We start from the raw sequence: 16,541 nt of genomic DNA on the forward strand, positions 1-16,541 counted from the left end.
ATCATTGTTATTATGCATGCACACATACATACACACACATGCAATCGTGCTATACTCTTTCTCACTCAGTCAGTCTCTTTCAGTCATTGTATTACACCACAAGTAGTAACACGCACATCAACTCATTGTAACGTATTTTCAGTTTCCAGAATTAAACAGAATAAATCTTGCTTAAGTTTGTTAATTTATCAATAAGTCTTTTATTTACAACATAAAAGCACAACTAAATCTTTTACTCAAACATAAGAGTACAACAGAATATAGCCAATTTGGAAGCCGAATTGCAACGTTTACGTAATGCGATCGTACCAAACATGCAAGATGATCAACTTTTAATGGACATGGAAAGTTAATTGGGCTTAGAAATGGCTTCCTACAACGAACTATTTAGTAGCAAAGACTATTTTAGCAAATTTGAATGTTTTGTAACTAGCAGTGAAAAGAGGAAAACCAATATCTGTGAAGATGATTTGAATGAGACGGCTGGAACAGACACGGGAAGCAGTGATGAAGAAAGGGATGTGGAAGAGTTTGTGCATAGCAAAAATACAATCAATCAAGACACTCCAGGAGAAGAGTATGAGCTTGGAAAAGATTCCGAGAATGAAGAAGAGTATGAACTTGGAAAAGATGCCGAGAATGAAGAAGATACTACTGACGACAGCAATGAAGAAATATTCGATGCAACTAATAAAACTGATGACAGGAATAAATACGATTTATGTATGAGATAAGTAGAGCATAAACGATGTAGAGCATAAGTGATACCACTTTATATTAACAGCTGATAACAAAGGCAATGCCCAACAGATAGTGTACTGAGCAATGGAGCTAAAGATAAGTCCATAGAATAAGAGAAGATAGGCTAAGAATTATTTTGTAACTTAGTTATTAAGACTCATTTTAACTTTAATAAAATTAGAACTGAATATTCAACCAAAGACAACGGTTGTGTATTTATTTCTCAACAAGTACAATACTTTTTGGTGGAGTAAATTAACAACCCTGTATGTGTGGACCCCAAAAAACGAAAAGATCCCGTAAAATTGGCGATAAAAAATGGCTATCCGACCAGGCCAGGTTGTCTTCAAAAAATTAACAACACTGTAGTAAATAAAAATGTAATGTATTTTCTTGTTGTGGTATTGTAAACAGTTGTATGTCTACACTATTAACAATATGTACAAGATATACAATACCTCCTTACCACGATTTGTGAATACCGGAAATTATCTTGGCTTTTGACAATGGAAAAGATTGGTTAAACATATTTGTGGTTTAACTTTTTGGTTTTTTATGCATATCCGTCCGTCTGTGGTAATCACTAGCATCCACAAAAATTATGATAGGACGTTGAAATTCTGGAAAGATCCGTCTTTTGATTACAGGCAATCAAGTTCGATGATGGACTATATCGGTCCACGTTTTGATACAGACCCTATATAACGGTACCGCCCGATTTCGGGTATTTTGACGTTTTAACTAAATTTGTTGACGGATTTAGCCATAATTTGGCATTTGATAATTCTATAAGTTGTCAAAAAACTAATTATACCGTTTGGTAATTCTAAACAGCCTAAAGCAATTCCCTGTTTTTTGTAGCCTTTGTTTAGCACCTTTAAATAAAAAAAAGAATAGTAGAAGTCCGTTGTAAAACAAGAAGTTATGCCCGTATAAAGTTGAAAATCTAAGAAACTGCATTCTCACTACATTTACATTTTATAAAATCAAAAAACAAAGTGACCCAAAGAAACCAAAGGTACGTTCATCTTTCATGGGCCCCAACAAGATGGAATTTTTACATTTAAACACTTGAATAATTTTCGTGTAGCACGGTGTTATCGTAGTAGGCTCTGTGAGATTGAGGAGGAGATGGAAACGAATGAGCATTTACTATGTCGCTGTTGCATGCTTAGAGCAGACGTGTACACGGGCAACCACTTGTGTTGCTGAAAGATACTCATAATTGCTGAGTTTGGCTAATTGACTATTTCGTTTTGTGCTTATATTCTGTAACATTAGTTTATTGTGTTGTTGCAACAGTTTACCTGATTTGCTTGTCATCCCAAAACAGAACTGCAAACGATTGCTTTTTATTTAAAAAAATAACAGCCCTATTCCTAACGCGTATTCTGAATAAAATATTATGGGAATTTTTCCCAGTTCCTATATCCCCTTATTCTGGATGAAGTTCAAATTGGGTAAAAAATATGTATTCCCAATCTACAATTGTGGAAGAATTTTTAAATTGAAAACAGTTTTTAAAGAATTACTTGTATTGTTATCTGTATTGATTGTAAAGCATAGATACGCAAAGAGTGGGATGAGGTTCAATTAACAGAAGGTAAGTTAAAATATCCTCATATCAGAATGTGATCGATATCACTCATCTGCGAAGTAACTGAATTTATTGCAGACAAATGACGAAAATATAGAATTGGATCAGATGTTGGTGGAATAGTTTATAGTTGGATAATTCTATACAAATGCCTATGAACTCAATATCATCAAAATTATTTAATATAATCAAATTAGAGGAAAAAGAAGAATCGGAGGATATAAGAACACCAAAGCCTTCTTTATTAAAAGGTCCATTCCAAACATTTGATAAAAATTGTTGTATAGGGAGATGACTCCCCTCCACTTTTCTTAACAATTGTTAAGTGAAGTGCAGTGGTTAGTGGCTATGATTAGGGAGTCTATTTATATTTACATTTCCATGAATAGTATGCATAGTATTTATGTATATATATATATATATATATTTATGTATATATATATGGCGAAAAACAAAAATTTTTTACAATCGATGAATCCGAGTTTCACCCTTTGAGAATTCGCGAACTTATAACATATTCTATATAGTATGATATACATTCTTTAAACTGAAGTGTTTTAGGAGGAATCCCATAAGGTCAACCATTAAAATTAATTTACGTCGAAGCTGTGTTGGCATCAATGTAGAAAAATAGGTAAAAATGGGTTGAAGCCAACAAGTTTTTTTACGCTCCCTTCCGATTTTAGGCTTAACCTTACATTTTATAGACATATGCCCAAAGAAAGACTCAAAGAATACTTCATGGGCAATATGATACTAGTGTATCATTTTTCGATATATCCACTGCATCCACCTAAAATTGATGCTGACATTTTGAAGCCGGAATTTCGGGGTTTTTTGAATTGTTTTAATAATTCGGACGCGCAACAAGATAATATTCAAAACTCACATTAGGATTATAAAACTCGTGATTCTACGTCGTTTAATGCATATCTCATGAGTGTGCTCCTTACAGCATCCTAGTAATTGGAGTCTAAAGGCCAATATTTGATGCGTGATTTTTTTTAAAAAACCTATTTTTTGCGTTTAAAATTTACAAGTGCCATTCAATTTCCTTTGTACCCCGCGTGAATTTAGTTTTTTTACGCGACGGATCTAATGAGACCTTCCGCTATCGAATCCATCCACTAAAACCGCGGATATAGATACCCTGAAAATAGGAAAAGCAGCAAAAAATGATTTCGACAAATCCGCGTACTAAACCGCGATTTTCTTGAAATTTTTTTACGTAAATGGAATCCTTTATACGCGATTATAATATTTGCGAAAACTCGTGTCATAAATTACAGAGATTCGCGTGTAATATGGGTTTTTTACCAAAAATAGAATGTGGAGGCACATCCGCGGTTCTTGAAGAATCTAATTAAAATTGGTATATTTGGACGTATTTTTGATAGGCGCTGACGAAAGCGTATGCACATTGCGCGACTTTTACCAACTTTAAGGTTTTTTGCAGTGTATGATGCAACTGGTGGCACACAATGGCCCCTGAGTGAAACATCGAAATATGCATAAATTTTGACAGAGATTGATTCGCTGTATCCAAAAACGGATGCGCATCAACCGACTTTAACTAATTCGCGAATAACAGGCTTTTTAATTATAATATTAATTGAATGATTGTAATTTCAATAGTACTCTTAATTTCCTACCCTTATAAGTTATCACAGTAATCAGTTAAACTCTCGCGATGGTAAACCATATGTTTTGATGAAGTTTTAACTGTATACATTTATTATTCTATGGGATTTTAGCAAAATAGTTGGAGAACTCCCAAATATTTTTTTTCTAATTTTTAGAATCAAACCAAAAAAATATTTGCAACAATATTTTCCAACAATAAGTTTTTCTCTTTTGTTGTTGCTATAATATGCAATTTATGTACCCAATCTCTATAAATTTGGTATCATATTTTTCTACGCATTGTCTAGATTCCGCATATATTCTTTAATTTATTTTTAGAGGTTTGTACGGATTCTGGGGCAGGATAATTTGGATTTACTTCAAAATTGTTTTATTATTTGTTGACTTTCCGCGAAAATAATAATAAATTTAATAACTATTTAAACATCTACGAATAGATATGGACTGCTGTTAACGATTTATGCATACATTTCCTCATAACAACAAAAAAGATATTTTTAAATATTTTTTCTTTATATGAGAATAAAAACCGCTATAACTTTTGCGCGCATTGGCCAATTTCGTGAACGCGAGCAGATTTGAAACCGGATTTTTTTCCTTTACCTCTGTACCAAAAATCGTAGATGTGCTCGTAAAAAAAATTTTTAATTTTTTTCAAATGGAATTGTAAAGGAATTTTGTTATTCGCCATATATATATATATATATATTTTTTTTTTTATTTTAATTCTTAACTTTTAAGTTCTTGAATGTTTGGATATTGTAGTAGGATAATATAAGTTATTGGCCATGTTGGCTTTTTTATATTACAATTGATGAATAAGTGAAATGAAATAACGTGGACAAAGAATTTCACTATTTAGGATAGATGACTTTAACCAAGTCTCGGAAAATGCTAAAAATGTATATGGTAAAAACAAAAAATATTTTACAATCGATGAATCCGAGTTTAACCCAGAATTCGCGAACTGTAAACATATTCCATGTAAACATATATATACATATATTCCATGATGGTATGATTAAAATTCTTTAAAATGAAGTGTTTTAGGAGGGATCCCATAATGTCCACCATAAAAATTTATTTTCGTGGAAACTGTGTTGGCATCATTCATTCATTTTCATTTCATTTCATTTATTTACTATGTAATATAAACAAGCCAATATGGCCAATATCTTATATTAACAATATACAATTCAAATAAAGTTAACAACAAAAAAAAAAAAAAAAATAGAAATTAAAAACTAAAATTAATTACCTATCATATACATATATATAAAAAAAAATATACTCAGTTAACAAAATAGGCATCCTGAGACTATCCCAACACCACTGTACCTTTCTAAGCCAATACTTAGAAAAGTAGAGCAAGAGAAGGGATTAGGAAGAAATAATCATTCCCTATAATTCGCTCCACAAACATGGAACAAGTATAGCACTACAACACAAAGTGAATATAAAGATAAATCTAAGCAAATTTAACAATGCAAATATGGCTCCCCAGCCCAACAAAACAAATAAAATTAAAAAACAAAAAAAATATATAATAACCCATAATTAAGTAAAAACACAACTCATAAAATCATAAGGAGTTATTCCGCAAGTACTCAAAGCACCTTGCTCTATATTCTCCTGTCAAACCATTAAAGCGTCGAAGCTCTAGCGGCAACTGATTCCATAATCTATCAACCCGAACAACAAAAGATTTTTCACCAGTTCGGGACGAAAATCTGGGGTACAATAATTGAGGGTTACGCAAAGACCTCAATCTTACAAAATCACTACGTAGTGGGATATCAGTATTCCTCATTATACTATAATAACACTGAAGAAGGCGAAAATTTATATAGTTTTCAAAGGACAATCCAAGAAAATCAACAACATACAGAGATACATGGTCCCAACGACACAAACCATACACATAACGAACAATAGAGTTAACAATTCCAGAGATTCGTTCAACTTGGCCAGAAGATGCACCAGATATAATTTCCAAACAATAGTTCACATGGGTCATCAAAAGCGACTGAGCCACTCTCTTCCTAATATCCAAAGGCAAATATGCACTAAGGCTGTACAATTTCCGAAGCTGGAACCTCACACGAGATAAGAGCATATCAATATGCACATTGAAATCCAATCTACTGTCAATAACAACACCCAGACATTTTATGCAATCAACAAGCTCAACATCCATCGAATTAACAGAAATCCTTAAAGCAGAATTAACGTCATGATTATTAAAAACTACTGCTTTAGTTTTAGACCAATTCATTACAAGCCCATTAGAATCAATCCACTGGGACAACGAGTTAAGATTTACGTTCACCAATGCCTCCAGGTGAGAAAGGCTATCGCACTTAAAAAACACATGCACATCATCTGCATACAAAAATAATTTACATCTCTCCAAAGAAACAGAGCGAACAATATCATCAATATACATAATGAAAAGTAAGGGTCCCAGGACAGATCCCTGAGGAACTCCACACCGAACACTACGACACTCAGACCAAACACCATTATGAGATACAAATTGAGATCTACCAGATAAGTACGTGCCCACCAACTATATATATATATATATATTTATGTATATATATATGGCGAAAAACAAAAATTTTTTACAATCGATGAATCCGAGTTTCACCCTTTGAGAATTCGCGAACTTATAACATATTCTATATAGTATGATATACATTCTTTAAACTGAAGTGTTTTAGGAGGAATCCCATAAGGTCAACCATTAAAATTAATTTACGTCGAAGCTGTGTTGGCATCAATGTAGAAAAATAGGTAAAAATGGGTTGAAGCCAACAAGTTTTTTTACGCTCCCTTCCGATTTTAGGCTTAACCTTACATTTTATAGACATATGCCCAAAGAAAGACTCAAAGAATACTTCATGGGCAATATGATACTAGTGTATCATTATCGATATATCCACTGCATCCACCTAAAATTGATGCTGACATTTTGAAGCCGGAATTTCGGGGTTTTTTGAATTGTTTTAATAATTCGGACGCGCAACAAGATAATATTCAAAACTCACATTAGGATTATAAAACTCGTGATTCTACGTCGTTTAATGCATATCTCATGAGTGTGCTCCTTACAGCATCCTAGTAATTGGAGTCTAAAGGCCAATATTTGATGCGTGATTTTTTTTAAAAAACCTATTTTTTGCGTTTAAAATTTACAAGTGCCATTCAATTTCCTTTGTACCCCGCGTGAATTTAGTTTTTTTACGCGACGGATCTAATGAGACCTTCCGCTATCGAATCCATCCACTAAAACCGCGGATATAGATACCCTGAAAATAGGAAAAGCAGCAAAAAATGATTTCGACAAATCCGCGTACTAAACCGCGATTTTCTTGAAATTTTTTTACGTAAATGGAATCCTTTATACGCGATTATAATATTTGCGAAAACTCGTGTCATAAATTACAGAGATTCGCGTGTAATATGGATTTTTTACCAAAAATAGAATGTGGAGGCACATCCGCGGTTCTTGAAGAATCTAATTAAAATTGGTATATTTGGACGTATTTTTGATAGGCGCTGACGAAACCGGATGCGCATCAAAAGCGTATGCACATTGCGCGACTTTTACCAACTTTAAGGTTTTTTGCAGTGTATGATGCAACTGGTGGCACACAATGGCCCCTGAGTGAAACATCGAAATATGCATAAATTTTGACAGAGATTGATTCGCTGTATCCAAAAACGGATGCGCATCAACCGACTTTAACTAATTCGCGAATAACAGGCTTTTTAATTATAATATTAATTGAATGATTGTAATTTCAATAGTACTCTTAATTTCCTACCCTTATAAGTTATCACAGTAATCAGTTAAACTCTCGCGATGGTAAACCATATGTTTTGATGAAGTTTTAACTGTATACATTTATTATTCTATGGGATTTTAGCAAAATAGTTGGAGAACTCCCAAATATTTTTTTTCTAATTTTTAGAATCAAACCAAAAAAATATTTGCAACAATATTTTCCAACAATAAGTTTTTCTCTTTTGTTGTTGCTATAATATGCAATTTATGTACCCAATCTCTATAAATTTGGTATCATATTTTTCTACGCATTGTCTAGATTCCGCATATATTCTTTAATTTATTTTTAGAGGTTTGTACGGATTCTGGGGCAGGATAATTTGGATTTACTTCAAAATTGTTTTATTATTTGTTGACTTTCCGCGAAAATAATAATAAATTTAATAACTATTTAAACATCTACGAATAGATATGGACTGCTGTTAACGATTTATGCATACATTTCCTCATAACAACAAAAAAGATATTTTTAAATATTTTTTCTTTATATGAGAATAAAAACCGCTATAACTTTTGCGCGCATTGGCCAATTTCGTGAACGCGAGCAGATTTGAAACCGGATTTTTTTCCTTTACCTCTGTACCAAAAATCGTAGATGTGCTCGTAAAAAAAAATTTTAATTTTTTTCAAATGGAATTGTAAAGGAATTTTGTTATTCGCCATATATATATATATATTTTTTTTATTTTAATTCTTAACTTTTAAGTTCTTGAATGTTTGGATATTGTAGTAGGATAATATAAGTTATTGGCCATGTTGGCTTTTTTATATTACAATTGATGAATAAGTGAAATGAAATAACGTGGACAAAGAATTTCACTATTTAGGATAGATGACTTTAACCAAGTCTCGGAAAATGCTAAAAATGTATATGGTAAAAACAAAAAATATTTTACAATCGATGAATCCGAGTTTAACCCAGAATTCGCGAACTGTAAACATATTCCATGTAAACATATATATACATATATTCCATGATGGTATGATTAAAATTCTTTAAAATGAAGTGTTTTAGGAGGGATCCCATAATGTCCACCATAAAAATTTATTTTCGTGGAAACTGTGTTGGCATCATTCATTCATTTTCATTTCATTTCATTTATTTACTATGTAATATAAACAAGCCAATATGGCCAATATCTTATATTAACAATATACAATTCAAATAAAGTTAACAACAAAAAAAAAAAAAAAAAAAAAATAGAAATTAAAAACTAAAATTAATTACCTATCATATACATATATATAAAAAAAAATATATACTCAGTTAACAAAATAGGCATCCTGAGACTATCCCAACACCACTGTACCTTTCTAAGCCAATACTTAGAAAAGTAGAGCAAGAGAAGGGATCAGGAAGAAATAATCATTCCCTATAATTCGCTCCACAAACATGGAACAAGTATAGCACTACAACACAAAGTGAATATAAAGATAAATCTAAGCAAATTTAACAATGCAAATATGGCTCCCCAGCCCAACAAAACAAATAAAATTAAAAAACAAAAAAAATATATAATAACCCATAATTAAGTAAAAACACAACTCATAAAATCATAAGGAGTTATTCCGCAAGTACTCAAAGCACCTTGCTCTATATTCTCCTGTCAAACCATTAAAGCGTCGAAGCTCTAGCGGCAACTGATTCCATAATCTATCAACCCGAACAACAAAAGATTTTTCACCAGTTCGGGACGAAAATCTGGGGTACAATAATTGAGGGTTACGCAAAGACCTCAATCTTACAAAATCACTACGTAGTGGGATATCAGTATTCCTCATTATACTATAATAACACTGAAGAAGGCGAAAATTTATATAGTTTTCAAAGGACAATCCAAGAAAATCAACAACATACAGAGATACATGGTCCCAACGACACAAACCATACACATAACGAACAATAGAGTTAACAATTCCAGAGATTCGTTCAACTTGGCCAGAAGATGCACCAGATATAATTTCCAAACAATAGTTCACATGGGTCATCAAAAGCGACTGAGCCACTCTCTTCCTAATATCCAAAGGCAAATATGCACTAAGGCTGTACAATTTCCGAAGCTGGAACCTCACACGAGATAAGAGCATATCAATATGCACATTGAAATCCAATCTACTGTCAATAACAACACCCAGACATTTTATGCAATCAACAAGCTCAACATCCATCGAATTAACAGAAATCCTTAAAGCAGAATTAACGTCATGATTATTAAAAACTACTGCTTTAGTTTTAGACCAATTCATTACAAGCCCATTAGAATCAATCCACTGGGACAACGAGTTAAGATTTACGTTCACCAATGCCTCCAGGTGAGAAAGGCTATCGCACTTAAAAAACACATGCACATCATCTGCATACAAAAATAATTTACATCTCTCCAAAGAAACAGAGCGAACAATATCATCAATATACATAATGAAAAGTAAGGGTCCCAGGACAGATCCCTGAGGAACTCCACACCGAACACTACGACACTCAGACCAAACACCATTATGAGATACAAATTGAGATCTACCAGATAAGTACGTGCCCACCAACTTGCATGCAGAAACAGAGAACCCAAATTTTAGCTTCAACTTATCCAACAGAAGAGCATGGTCAATCGAATCAAACGCCTTGGACAAGTCAAGGCCAACTAACATACCCACTTCAGAGCCATTAAAAACATCCCTGATTAAGTCTGTTAGATACAACAAATGCATTGTAGTGCTACGCCCACGCCGAAAACCATACTGAGAGCTACTCAAGCATTTACGGTCATCCAAGAACTCAACAATGGCATCCTTAATTATATGCTCTACAATCTTCGACATGACAGGGAGAATACTTATGGGACGCAAATTCGAAACATCATACGATTCACCGCACTTAGGAACAGGAACCACACGCGCTACCTTCCACGCCTGCGGAAAGGTCGAAGTCATAAAGATACAGTTTACTAAATGCAGAAAATGACTGGATATAAAAGGAAATACACTTTTGAAAAACTTTATTGGTATACCATCAACACCGACAGCTCCTGACTTAACTTTACGCAGCGCATCAACAACATCATCCATAAATATACAATAAAACCTAAATACATCCTGCTCACATGTGGCATCAGTACCACCAAGTCTACAATTTATAACCGGAGCTCTCACACTACTAAAGTAATCATTTACAATATTAACATCAATATCAGGAACATCATCCACATTATCCAAACAACCAAATGATCTGAGTGACTTCCACAGCTGACTACATTTCATAGGACCAAATATTCTATTGTAAAATTTTCTTCTCTCATTTCTCATGACTCCCTTACAACGGTTTCTATACAGGCAAAAAATACGCCTGTTAATATCCGTAGGTCTTCTACGCCACTCAGCATATGCAAAATCCCTGAGAGCTCGGACTGATCTCACAACATCATATTGCAACCACTCATCACCTCTGGGTTTGACACTACGTGTAACCATTGGAACAAAAGACATCAATTCTGCAAATAAAGTATTAAACAGAGACACCTGGAAGTCAACATTAGTCGTAAAATATAACGGGCTAAAATCAAAATTGCACAAAAATTCGTTAATACCTAACCAATCAGCCCTGCTGAAATCCCTATACTCAATAAACTTCTCATTTATGACTACAGGGAATTTAAGTACACCAAATATAAGGGCATGGTGAGATATACCAGGGCACTGACCCTGTGAAGCAAATTCCAAACACAACAGATCACTGACAAGACAGTAGTCAATTAATGACGTCGAGTCATGTGCTAAATCATAATGCGTTGGTCGCGAGTTGTGAACAACATTCAACCCCAAAGATCTGCACATATTCCTTAGCACAATCGAATTGGAAGTCCGAAACAAATTATAATTAAAGTCGCCCAAAACAATCACATTAGCATACATGTCCAGTATACCCTCATGCACACTGTAAAAAAAATTAATATCCCCATGGGGCAAGTAAACGACGACTACAAGTATAATAGTTGACTCAACTCTAAGTTCAATACATAACGACTCACATATACCATATCGATCCGAGCGAAAAACAACCTTATATGATAATTGGTCGGAAACATACATGGAAACACCACCACCAACACGGCCAAGACGGTCACTCCGCAACAGCTTATAACCCGGAATATTTAAGGACCTTGATGACACTGACGAATTGAGCCAAGTCTCAGTAACTGCAAAGAAATGAATCCCTAGAAAAATGTGTAAAAATGGGTTGAAGCCAACAAGTTTTTTATGTTCTCTTCCGATTTCTAGCTTAACCCTACATTTTATTGACCTATGCCCAAAGAAAGAATCACTGAATACTCCATGGGCAACATGATACTTGTGTATGATTTTTCGAAATATCCACTACCTCCACCAAAAATTTATGCTGACATTTTGAAGCCGAAATTTCGGGGTTTTTTGATTTTTTTAATAATCCGGACGTGCAACAAGATAGTGTTCCAAACTCATAATAGGATTATAGAACTCGTGATTCTACGTCGTTTAATTTATATCTCATGAGTGTGCTCCGTACAGCATCCTATTAATTGGAGTCTAAAGACCAAAATTACATGCGTGAATTTTCTTAAAAACCTATTTTTTGCGTGCACTTTTTCCGTCCACTAAAACCGAGGATATAGATACCTTGAAAATAGGAAAATCGACAAAAATATATGTTGACAAATCCGCATACTAAACCGCGATTTTCTTGAAAATTTTTTAGATAAATGGAATGTTTTTCAAATGGGTTTTTTACGCAAAATTGAATGCGGAGGCATATCCGCGGTTCTTAAAGAATCTATTTGAAATAGGTGTATATTGACGTATTTTTGATGGGCGCTAATGAAACCGGATGCGCATCAAAATCGTATGAACATTGCGTGACTTTTACCCACCTTAAAGTTTTTGGCATTGTGAGATGCAACTGACGGCACAAAATGACCCCTGCGTGAAACATCGAAATATGCATAAATATTGAACTAGGCTGGTTCGCTGTATCGGATGCGCATTAACTGATTTTAACTAATTCGCGAATTACAGGCTTTTTAATTTTCATATTTTTTGAATGATTGTAATTTCAATATTACTCTTAATTTCCTACTTTGTATCATCGTAAAATTTAGATTTTCTACTTTCATTTTCATGGTTTGATTTTGGGAGGCCACCAACAAATGTTTGATAATTAAATTCGCAAAAATGAAAACCTGGGTTTCATTACCGATATATTCGTTGTTTGACCACCATTCTTTCTTTTTACGATACATCGTTAAAAAGGTGATATTTTCTACTTTCATTGTCAGGTTTTGCTTTTGGTATTCCCCTTATAAGCGCTGAGGTATTTGCTTTGGAATAAAACGTTGACTTTTTCTCCAAATACGTTTTTTGCCCATTGCGACCCCTGAATATTATCCGGCCATAATAAAAATCAAAAAGACCCCACGTTTTGAGCTGAAATGTTGTCGTTTGTTACATAACTTTTCTGAAAACGCATGCTTGTGATGGGAAATTAATATAGAGAAATTTGTATATACTCATACATGTAAAAATGCGCCATATATGTCAGGGGTGCTCAAAGGGAGTTTGCTGTCGATGTGTGTCAATTTTAAAAAGAGAACATTTGTTGTTGTTTTTTTTTTTGAAAATTTTCAAAACACCGATTTTTTATGACAAAAGACAACCCAAAGTCCATATTTACAATAGGCAATTTTCCTTGCGGCAATTGTCAGTTTGATGGAGAGAGAGGTGAGGCATATGGTAACCATTTGCCTCTCAACGCCCTCTCTCACCGACAAACTGACAATTGCCGCAAGGAAAATTGCCTAATGTAAATATGGACAAACATACTAAAATTACTTGAGATACTTTTAAAAGAAATTAAAATTGAAGTTTTAAATTGAATATTTTTTGAGATTGCCACAGGGAACGCAATTTTTAAAGAAAACAATTAAAAAAAATGTTCAAAATAAACGTTATGGAAACACTCCAATATATAACGCTTTTCGGAATCAGTTTTTTTCATTTTTAGGTCGAAACCTAAAACTTTGCGTGTTGCGTGTGCGTTCAAAAAAACAAAATACATGTATTTTAAATTGAAGTACATGTAATTTGTATTTGTTTTTTCGAAGGCACACGCAACACGCAAAGTTTTAGGTTTCGACCTAAAAATGAAAAAACTGATTCCGAAAAGCTTTAGTTTTAGGTTTCGACCTTAATAAAAACCAAATTTTAAAGGAGTACGTTTGAGTACGAGCAATTGTTAAATAAACACAAAAACTTACCGTCACAGTTCCTTGTCTAGTATATTTTGTAGATGCAACATATGAATATTTGACAGTTAAGACAACAGCGTTCATAAGATTTTTAGCTGCTTGAATTAAAGATGTTGCACTATCCAACTGTAATAAGTAAAGTTATGCATACACAACTAGTTGTGAAAAATGTAATATCACGTTTAACTTACCCCAGATACAATTAATTCGCCGCTGATGTTTTGTACATCAGCTTTGACTTTAGATGTTATTTGAATTTGATGACAGTAAAGAGCTATGCGTTGCAAATAAGCCAATAAATCTTTTTTCGTAGAACTCTCAGGACATTGTTCTGCTATTTCACGAGTTAATTTATCGAGTTTTGTGCCGGCCTCAGAAATCTTTTTAGCTGCATTTATAACGTCCATTGTCGTTTTTAATGGGCCACGACCTCTGAAATACATATGTATACTTTACATTCTTAGATGTAGTATTTAATAAACAAAATACCTAGTGAAGTCCGTCATTTCCATCATAATCATACACATATGTTTTGCTAAAAATATAATATCATTTCCGGTATCGTCCCATTTAGCTACCTCAGAATCAAATGTCAATTTCTCCCTTCGGAATAGCTCCACCTGTTGGGCAATTTTTTGTTTGTCCTCTTCGGTCATTTTCCGCATGGCCTCCTAAAAATAATAGAATAAAATATTTTTGTCTTTTAAATTGCGTGTACAGTAGCTTATTATTAGGAAAATACTTTGTATCTAACTACTTTTACCTTTAATTTAAATGCCTGTTCTAGAACCTGGAAGAATCTACAAATATTTACTACGATAACAAATTTTTCTTTAAGAAAAGAAAGAAATAGTACAAATAAGTAGATTCTTGCTTAGGCCGGGCCGATTTGAAAACCTTCATGGGCCCTTCGCGTTTCTTATTCCTGGGATTGAACTGAGCAAAAAAGTCCACTGGACTATATATCTACCGTGAAAATCGAGCCTCCCAATTTTGACTTTAAGTTTTTCATTGACGTTTTTTGGATATTTTGCCATATAGCAGCCAAACCATTGAGATTTTCGATCCAACACAATGCCAAACATTGTAGCCAAGACAGTAATTGAAAACTCTCTAATACATCGCAAAAGCATTGGAACGCTCCTTTAGGCAGTTTTGGCCTTAAGAATGTGCAAACTTTTCGGAAAATGTCGATAAATGACATTGTGCTCTAGAATTTGACCCGAAAAATATGCGAAATGCAAAATTATATCGTGCTGGGATCCATGGGCAACGACAATGCCTTTAGTTCGTTTGGGTCACTTCGTTTTATTTTTTTATAATGGTTAAAGTAGTGAAAATCTGGGTTTCTTACATTTTCAAATTTAAACGGACATATCTTCTTTTTTTTTTCACAACGGATTTCTAGTGATCCTTCTTCCTTTTAAAGGGATGAATAATATCTTTAGAACAAGTTATTATTTGTTTAAATCGGTTAAGTGGTTTAAGTCTGAAATTATAACTGAATTTCTCATAATTTTCAAAAATATAATGTTTTTTTGTTTTGTTCAATAATTATTTTCAAAATTATGAGAAATTCAGTTATAGTTTTTTTGAGGCGGGTTTCAGACTTAAACCACTATAACTTAGCCATTTGTTAACCGATTTAAACAAATAATAATTTGTTCTAAAGATATTATCCATCCCTTTTAAAGGAAGAAGGATCACTAGAAATCCGGTGTGAAAAAAGAAGATATTTTCGTTTAAATTTGAAAATGTAAGAAACCCAGATTTGCACTACTTTTACTGTTATAAAAAAAATAAAACGAAGTGACCAAAACGAACTAAAGGCATTGTCGTTGCCCATGGATCCCAACACGATATAATTTACCATCAGAACACTTGAATATTTTTCGGGTCAAATTTTATAGCACAATGTCATTTATCGACATTTTCCGAAAAGTTTGCACATTCTTAAAGCCAAAACTGCCTGAAGGAGCGTTCCAATGCTTTTGCGACGTATTAGAGAGTTTTCAATTACTGTCTTGGCTTCAATGTTTGCCTTTGTGTTCGTTCATTGTCGTTGCCCATGGATCCCAACACGATATAATTTACCATCAGAACACTTGAATATTTTTCGGGTCAAATTTTATAGCACAATGTCATTTATCGACATTTTCCGAAAAGTTTGCACATTCTTAAAGCCAAAACTGCCTGAAGGAGCGTTCCAATGCTTTTGCGACGTATTAGAGAGTTTTCAATTACTGTCTTGGCTACAATGTTTGCCTTTGTGTTGGATCGAAAATCTCAATGGTTTGGCTGCTATATGCCAAAATATCCAAAAAACGTCAATAAAAAACTTAAAGTCAAAATCGGGAGGCTCGATTTTCACGGTAGATATATGGTCCAGTGGACTTTTTTGCTCAGTTCAATCCCAGGAATCAGAAACGCGAAGGGC

General features: G+C 33.6%; 1 protein-coding gene across 4 annotated transcripts in view; it reads right to left on the reverse strand.

Annotated features, from left to right (window-relative positions):
• Window positions 1–16,541, reverse strand: part of alpha-Cat (catenin alpha) — a 204,151-nt gene that overhangs the window by 48,157 nt on the left and 139,453 nt on the right. For 3 of the 4 annotated variants that reach the window (XM_073992454.1, XM_073992448.1, XM_073992438.1), the window contains exons 10-12: window positions 14,594–14,775; window positions 14,296–14,536; window positions 14,114–14,230 (exon numbers count right to left, since the gene is read on the reverse strand). In XM_073992454.1, the coding sequence (XP_073848555.1) occupies window positions 14,114–14,230; window positions 14,296–14,536; window positions 14,594–14,775 (540 nt within the window). Of the gene's footprint in view, window positions 1–12,892; window positions 13,869–14,042; window positions 14,231–14,295; window positions 14,537–14,593; window positions 14,776–16,541 lie in introns of those variants that run through there. The other variant, XM_073992465.1, reaches the window with a different exon arrangement.

This window comes from Musca autumnalis, unplaced genomic scaffold (genome assembly GCF_047663935.1).
Source record: "Musca autumnalis isolate F117 unplaced genomic scaffold, ASM4766393v1 scaffold_1, whole genome shotgun sequence".
NCBI classification, from domain to species: domain Eukaryota; kingdom Metazoa; phylum Arthropoda; class Insecta; order Diptera; family Muscidae; genus Musca; species Musca autumnalis.